Raw genomic sequence first — 8,334 nt, 5'->3', positions numbered from 1 at the left:
CTGCATCCCTGAAGGCTCGAGCCGCAGTCTGTCGCTCTCTGGCTCTCATCCAACTGCTGCACCAAACGCGGTGCCCCTCTCATCAGGGCCAGGGTCTCCCATCCAGCCCACCCTCCGCTCACTCACGGTCAGCTCTGAAAAAATATGCTTAGAGCAGCACAGCTCTGTCTGAGCGCCGCTCAGAGCGTCAGATTATATTTTCTATTTACTGCACAGTTTGCACAGATTTTATAACTCACTGTACACGTAAGATTAGAAGCAATAATTCGCACTTTTACTTGCACTGATAAGACACAATTCTGATTAATAATAATAATAATAATAATAATAATAATAATAATAATAATAATAACTTTAGTTTTTTCATCTTTTCATTCTGTATGATTTAAAGGCGACTCTCTGGGATCCCTGATTAGGATCATGTTGTCTGACCATGCGCTCATTAAAGAGAAACTTTCAGTATTCAATTGATATTTATTTTGCTTTACAAAACAACTTAATGACAGTGTACAAATCTGCACGAGACCAGTTTCAGTGCCTTCCATAATGTACAGTGCTTTACGAGTCCACCACTGAAGACATCCATTACATTGCATAACTGATGGGCGCCAGATACATCATTAAGGCAAAAGGATTTCCCATGGCATGAGCTCACTGTACATGACACACACACCTTTCCACCGAGGAGGATTTTTACATGCTTCAGTTTGGAGTTAAAAAAAAGAAATTTGTAGACATGATTGTTTCAAGGCTCTGCGCAAAATCTCCAACATCATATCAACTGACTGTACAACACAAATAAATAATACAAACAAATCAGTCAATTAAAAGATGCATAAACAGACCAAACAAACTGTTGCATAATGTAGGTACATTAACGAACTGTAAACTTTCCAAATCATCCTTCATTTCATAAAGTTGTGCGCGCACTTTTTTTCTCTCTTTTAGTTTTTAGTTTTTCTGTGCACAGACTGTAGGTATAAAACTCTGAAGTGCGAAATTTTTATCACAACACCAGCAGGAAATTAGATTGTCCACTATCCAAATTCTCAAGGTCAAAGAAATACAGTCAAACACGTACATTTAGGAACATAATTTATATTTCTGGACGAATAGCTGTCTTTGAGGGATAAATATATTCCTATATGTTTCAGTGAATGCTTAAAGATTTCGAGTATTGTCGATTCAGGCGTTCAGCCATTCCCTCATTTTCACGTCAAACATGAAACGATGAGCGGACACGGTGAACATGGCACCATATTCAGCATCAAGATCAGTAAAATAAAACTCTGGAATCCAAATACATATTTATAGATATACTTATATACACGCGTGTGAAGCTGTCAGCAGTGTGACCCCACTGTCCAGTGTCATTAGTAAAAGGATAATGTGACGTTGGACCACTTAAGGAGAGAGAAGCAGGGCCTGATGGAGTTATCATAGCTTCTCACTCGCAAAAGGACGACATGTGTTGCATAGCTCCCTTGGCATTTATTGCTGTCTTGTATTCGATTTCTTTTTCTTCTGATTTCATTTTCACCTTGCAAAATGAATTGTGTTACGTTATTCTGGGCCACACGGACGACTTTGCCTTGCTTTAAGTTCGTATAAACGCGATGGAGAGTGGACGGACCTTATTGCAGGATACTCAGGTTTAAATACCAGACAATCAGGGTGGAATAATGCAGATAATTAAGGCTGGAATAAATGTTTACGTCCCAGTTTACATTAACACTGTCTTTTGCTATGCCTTCTACTGACATCAAGATTGTAGTATTTTAATTACTGACTAATTACTGGGGTCATAATGTTACATGAAACTCAGTAAAATCGTATTTATATATATATAATATAATAATTATATATATATAATTTCTCTCTCTCTCAAGAGCATTCCACACCGCCAAAATGTTTGCTCCAAGCAAATGCTCCATTCCCTTCAAATCAAATACATAAAACATCAGCTGGCCTACAACCAGAGACACCCCCCTCCCACATACACACACACACACCCAACACACTCCCATAATGCAGAACGACCTTAAATAATATATGTGCGTGTTAAGTTCGTTATTTTCAGTAATTACCCTGCTGGAAAAAAGAAAAAAAAAAGAGCGAGAGACATTGAGAGATGCAAAGAGACAGAGAAAGGGGTCGCTCGTGCCCCCTTTCCCTCCCTCATCCGTTATGAAAAGTCGTGCTTAATTCGTCCTGCACGGGATAGAACTGGCCGCGCACGTGGAGGTCGTAAGGGAAGTGCAGGTCAGCGGCCCTCGCGTGACCCCCACCTCCTCCAGTGCTTCCACCGCCGCTGCTGCCGAGCGCGGAGCGGCCTGGCGGCTGCGGCGCACTCGCTCCAGTACTGCTGCTGGTGCCGCTGCTGCAGTAGCTCCGCGCGCTGTAGTGGCAGCTCTTGGCGTACTCGGCCGCCGCCTCCTCGCGCTTGAGCGAGAAGATGCCGCTGAAGCTGAGCGGCGGTGGGGGCGGCGGGCTGAGAGCGCTCTCAAACGGCGGGCTAGCGCACTCGGGCGACGCACTGTCGTAGAACGCCTCGTACGCGCCGCAGTAGCCGTACGGCCTGAAGGCCTTGGCGCCGTCTTGGTGGTGGTGATGATGGTGGTGGTGAGGATGATGATGGTGGTGGCCGCCGATGGGGGGCGCCCCAGCCCCAGCTGCCGCCACGGCCGCCGCCTCGTCTGCACCGTGGTACGCCGCGTACACGGCGTTGTACGGAGACCTGGTGGCCGAGAAGGACGCGTCTGCGCCGGACTCGCCCACAAAGCTGCGCGCATTCAGCTGCAGGCAGCCGGCCACCAGGTTGGTGGTGGGCTGCGACAGGCCCTTGCACAGCGTGTGGACGAAGCTCAGCAGGTCAGGCCGCTTGCCCGTGCTCAGGATCTCCGACAGTGCCCAGATGTAGTTCTTGGCCAGGCGCAGAGTCTCGATCTTGGACAGCTTCTGCGTCTTGGAGTAGCAGGGCACCACCTTGCGCAGGCTGTCCAGCGCGCTGTTCAGGCCGTGCATGCGGTTCCTCTCGCGCGCGTTCGCCTCCAAGCGCCTCAGTTTCACGCGGTCCATGCGCTCTTTGGTCAGCGTCTTCTTCTTTCGCGGGCCTCGCCGCCGCGCCGCGCCCCCTTCCTCCTCCTCCTCCTCATCCTCCTCCTCCTCCTCCACCTCCGCCTCGGGCCCCTCGTCCCGCTCGTCGTCGTCCCGCTCCGATTCGTCGTCATCCAGCGCTTTCAGCCTGTCTCGCGCGTCCTTCTTGAAGGCGCCGCCGTCCGCGCATTCCCGCGGGAAGTTCGCCACGAACTGCGCGTCCATCATCGCCGTCTCGTCGAACGGTAAAGTCAGCATGGCAGCCTCGCTGGGGATGCTGGACAGAAAACACGAAACGCACTGATGACCGTGACTCAAAGCGCGCGCTGATCTCCTTCTACAAGCACCAAAGCAGCTCCTTCACACGATATTTACCAAATGCTGCCATTGCTGTTTGACTCTTCTAACTTCTAATGTGCCAGATTGAGGTCAGCTCAGGGGAAATCACTGGGAAGGGGACATACATTCTCATACACAAACGCAGCACAGTCCCTTAGAGCTGAATTTACATCTACGGTTTTGAGTCATCTGCAATTTTGGATTAACACCTACACTGTTGAATGAACAACTACAGTGTTCATTTAAGCCAACTGGACCCAAATGACCATTGTAAGGGGATAAAAATGACCCAAATGAACACTCTAAGGGGGTTGTGCTGTGCAGCTATGGCTATTCAAACTCAGATATCAGATTAAAAATAAAATCAGCCCTTTGCAACTGATATCAGCCAAAAACATTCCAGACAAGCCATACATACAGCAATCTCAAAGCATCCGTCCTGCCTGTCTGCCACCTTCAACCTGTTTCATCCCCCGCTTTGCAAACCAATTGTTTATTCCACAGAATGAGGAGGGAGGGGGAGTGCATGGCACAGGCATCTCGACAACACACGCATGCAAGCTCACACACCTACACACACACACACACACACACACACACACATACACACACACACACGTCCATTTGTACCTGTATTTTGTTTTGGTGGAGGGGGGTCAACAGGCAGTTTCCATGTCCCTCGGCGTGTTCAACTTTTTCCACGCTGCTTCGGGTTTGTGTGCGCGCGCGCGTGTGTGAATGTGTGTGTGTGTGTGCGCGCGCGCACGCGCTCCTCTCGCCTCCCCGCCGCTCTCTTTTCGCTCTCGCAGAAATGACACTGATGCCAACTGCCAGAGCTGGTACCCATGCCATCTGCCGCTGACGTCACGTGGCCGCTGCCGTCACGTGACTGCGTCCCAGGGGGGACGTGATGCCTCCCTGATCATCTGGCATGCCTGTAGCAGGGCAGCACTGGCACAGCACAATAAAAAAAAAAAAAACCCAGAACGACAGAAAAACATCAGCCATAATCAGATGACGTGGTCGGTAAAGGCATGCGTTAGAAAACGGTATGATGTAACTGTGAAAAATATCAGAATATCAGACTTCCTTTGAGTTAATCAGTCTGATTTAGCGGGCCAGAGAATGGGACACAAAAGGCAACACACACACACACACACACACACACACACACACACACACACACACACACACACACACACACACACACACACACACACACACATTCACACACACACACACACACGTGTGTGTACGAAGACTATTGTATTATCTTATGTGAGGGGATACTTTATTTTGATAGTATTTAGATGCTTTGTAGATGCTCAGTCTGTATTTTAAGTAACATTCAAATAAATATTTGCTAACTGCAACTGAATCCAAAGTTGCTTGTGGAAGATTTTTTTAAGTCTACTAATATAATATAATATATAATTCATGGCAGAACCAACCATCATTTTTGGATATTAGGTTTATAGCAAAAAATCTGTAGAATCTGGACATCATGAGGAGATTCTTTAAACTTGAAAAATGTTTTTTGCGCTCATTCTTCCATTCTTCCATTAACTGAATGGTTCTTTACAGAATCAAAAATGGTTGTTCTAGGGTATCCAAAGAACTCTTTTTTACATCTTTATTTTTACAAGTATAAGGTAAAGTTTTATTTTTAGCAAAATAAAAGTAGAACAGTCAGATTGCTTGGTGACAGCAAGTGCTGGATGATTGATGGCTCTTGTCTGCTGGGTCAAACCCATCAAGGGCGTTTGCCAACTGGCTGAGCTTGTGCTGATTCTCACCGTCAAGGCCATACTGAGCTGACTATGAGCTAAATGCCATGATGAAGACAAGCTGATTAGACACAGAGAAATCAGAGAAACACTGGACACTTGAGAGAGACAGGAGATCGTAGTACTGAGCCCTTTGATTTTAAGCTCTACTGGAAAATGAATCAGTCTTGTAAATGATGCCAAACTTCACTATTTTGTGCTGTTCTAAATGGAAAAAAGTCTAAATTTCATCTCAAGACTCCCTGAGTTTAATTTTATGCTTATTTTAGAAGAAGAGATGCAGTCATATGCAAAAGTTTGAACAGCCTTGGTCAAATAATGTGTTATTGATTTTATAAATGAAAATAAGTTAACAAACTAAATTTTAGAACACAGTTTATTTGTTTTAGAACACAGTATTTATTTGCTGAATTTAACAAATTGTTAAAATAAAACAATCTATTAAGTGTAAAATTTTTAAATGAAATAATAAAGAATAAATGTGTATTAAACTGTGCAAAAGTTTGTTCTCTGTAGAGGATGTGTTACTTTCTCACTGAGAAAGTCAACAAAACATGTAACTTGACCAGTGGCCCCAAACTTTTGTTTATGACTGTAGAGAGAGAGGGAGGGAGGGAGGGAGAGAGAGAGAGAGAGAGAGAGAGAGAGAGAGAGAGAGAGAGAGAGAGAGAGAGAGAGATAGAGATAGAGAGAGATAGAGAGAGAGATAGAGAGAGAGAGAGAGAGAGAAAGAGAGAGAGAGAGAGAGATGGAAATTTTAGTTTGATGGCCTTGTTGTCTTGTGCATCTGGTCGTTTCTTGTAGCAGTAATTGGCCAGATCTGTGACTCTTTCCATGCTGAGACATGACACCCATACATTCCATTATCAGTGAACGCTCCTGCAGCCACACACACACACACACACACACACACACACACACACACACACACACACACACACACAAGCGCGTGCACACACACACACACGACCCCACTCATTTATTATTCACATCAGAGACCGAGTTCCTGAAAATGCCCCAGGTGCTACCCTGCACAGATTTGAAAGGCAGCCCGAAAATGCCAAATTGTGCATACATGACAAACAAAAACACACATACAATAATTGTTTATGATTATTCTGTTGTTTAACCTGATGTTGCAATAACATGTGACCAACGAGTGAAAGGAATAATCTGTTATACACAAAACTGTATACTCAATTGATGTCCCTGTAGATACAATGACAATATACATACTTATTTTACACAGTGAGATATAAAGAAGGAAAGTATTATAAGTTATGACAGGCCAGTATGTTTACATTCACAATTAAATACTACATGTGGTTGCACAATACTAGTTTATACTTACACATGTATTGTTATTATATCATGCACAGACAGACAAACAGACAAACACACAACCCACAAACACATAACAACAACAACAACAACAACATAAATCGTTACCCCCCTCCCTCCCCATGCCTCAGCTGGTGACGGGCTTTCTGGTCCACTACACACACCAACATCTGATGAGTCAAACTTCCCATTTCAGACTAATCACTTGACTGCACTAATTGCAAATGCAAATATGCAAATTCATATTAATTAATTACTCTGTTAATTAGTTCTCTGGTCTTTTTGGGCAATAAATCATTGTGCAGGAGAAAGGAGAGAGAGCAGGCCCGGGCCCATTTTGCATAAAAAATTTAGGATGCACACTTAGAAATAGACTCTGCCTGCTGCCAAAAAAAGAATAGAGAGGAAAAAGTCCCCCCTCAAAAACGCGGCCACTGAAGTTGATGCCTGCTCCCTGGCAACATGAGCCTCAGACCCAGCAGACAAAAAGAGGAGGAATGGGGCTTTCGCATGGAGAGCACACATATCAGACACGCTGTCTGCCAGTGATTTAATTAACACATTATCAACTTTTAAAGACAGAGGGATGCCAGGCCCAGGCTGCAAATGAAGGCACTGATGTTCACACGTCATGTGGCGTATGCGTACGCACACACTCAGAGACGCACACACATATGCAGGCAAATCAGACACTTATTGAGATCGGCAGCTCTGCTAAAGATGGCCTTTTGAGTCTTAGCTGCCTGCTTAGTCCTGCCACTAACCAGTGTGGAGGGTGAGAGCCTTCAGAACGGGAAATATTTCATCTGCATACGGGACAGTATCAGGGTATTCTAATGTTTTTTTATCATATTTTGCAGTGATTTTATTTTCAATAACAAATCTTGAAATTGTGATTTTTTAAGAATATGTGACATATTTTCCTGTACACCAAGAACAGACTGTTTTGATGTTTTTTCACATCTCATTTTTGCTGTGAGTAAACTTTGGTTTGATGTTGTTCCAGTGATAAAATATGATAAAATAAAAGCAGAAGTGTCAACGCAGATAGGTACCCAGGTGTAAGGCTGTCACTGTGTTAATGGTTAGACAGTGTGGCGCATGAATAATGCATGCATTTTTAAAAATGTATAATGTAAATATCTCAGAGAAGGGAGGAGGAGGAATGCACGCAGTAGAAACTGTTGCATTAAAAAGGCTTCAGAGAAACATTTTTTTTTCCGAAGGAATATGTGCAATAAATCATTTCTCTTGTGAACGTGATCATATTATTTCATCAGTCTTACTGTGAACACAATTTGAGGCTTTATTATGAGATAATTAGTTTGCGTCTTTGACATGAGGGAACACAAAGGTGTCATGCAAATAAGATGAAAAACCTAAATGTCACAGCCTTCACCTTCGTTGTATTATATTAAAAATCATTAACTCTATTTTAATAGTAAAATTTCTTGCTGTTGGCAGATTTTGGGTAAATACATAAATACATATTAAACTGAAAGCATTAAAATCACATAAGAGCTGTGCCGAATAGTTGCATTCTTCAGGATTTACAGGGGGTCAAAAGATCATAAGAAGGTAATAGCAAAGTTATATGCATGAGTGTGTTAGAGTTTATGTGTATGTGTGTGTGTGTGTGTGTGTGTGTGTGTTCACCAGGGAACAGGGAAGGGATACATCGCGCCAGGAATCGATGCTGTGAGATTTGTTGATTTCAGGACTGTGCCAGATACATCCATCAGAAATGGCTTTCTTCCGCCTTTTGGCTGCT

General features: G+C 43.9%; 1 protein-coding gene across 3 annotated transcripts; it reads right to left on the bottom strand.

The window, feature by feature from the left end:
• Window positions 1-454: 454 nt before the first annotated feature.
• neurod6a (neuronal differentiation 6a) lies at window positions 455-4,236 on the bottom strand. Of its 3 annotated transcripts, none has more exons than XM_037536698.1 (2): window positions 4,066-4,236; window positions 455-3,373 (listed from the first exon to the last, which is right to left on the bottom strand). In XM_037536698.1, the coding sequence occupies exon 2, from the start codon at window positions 3,352-3,354 to the stop codon at window positions 2,179-2,181; it is 1,176 nt and encodes a 391-aa protein (XP_037392595.1). In that variant the 5' UTR covers window positions 3,355-3,373; window positions 4,066-4,236; the 3' UTR covers window positions 455-2,178. The 3 variants fall into 3 exon arrangements, with proteins under 3 accessions (XP_037392595.1, XP_037392596.1, XP_037392597.1); XM_037536699.1 differs by lacking the exon at window positions 4,066-4,236 and adding an exon at window positions 3,854-3,947; XM_037536700.1 differs by lacking the exon at window positions 4,066-4,236 and adding an exon at window positions 3,472-3,776.
• Between the last annotated feature and the right edge of the window lie 4,098 nt (window positions 4,237-8,334).

This window comes from Pygocentrus nattereri, chromosome 3 (genome assembly GCF_015220715.1).
Source record: "Pygocentrus nattereri isolate fPygNat1 chromosome 3, fPygNat1.pri, whole genome shotgun sequence".
Lineage (NCBI taxonomy): Eukaryota > Metazoa > Chordata > Actinopteri > Characiformes > Serrasalmidae > Pygocentrus > Pygocentrus nattereri.
This window is presented reverse-complemented; position numbering and strand designations above follow the sequence as displayed.

Coding starts and splice junctions, on each gene's coding strand:
- neurod6a (XM_037536698.1), bottom strand. CDS start 3,354: ATGCTGACTTTACCGTTCGACGAGACGGCGATGATGGACGCGCAGTTC.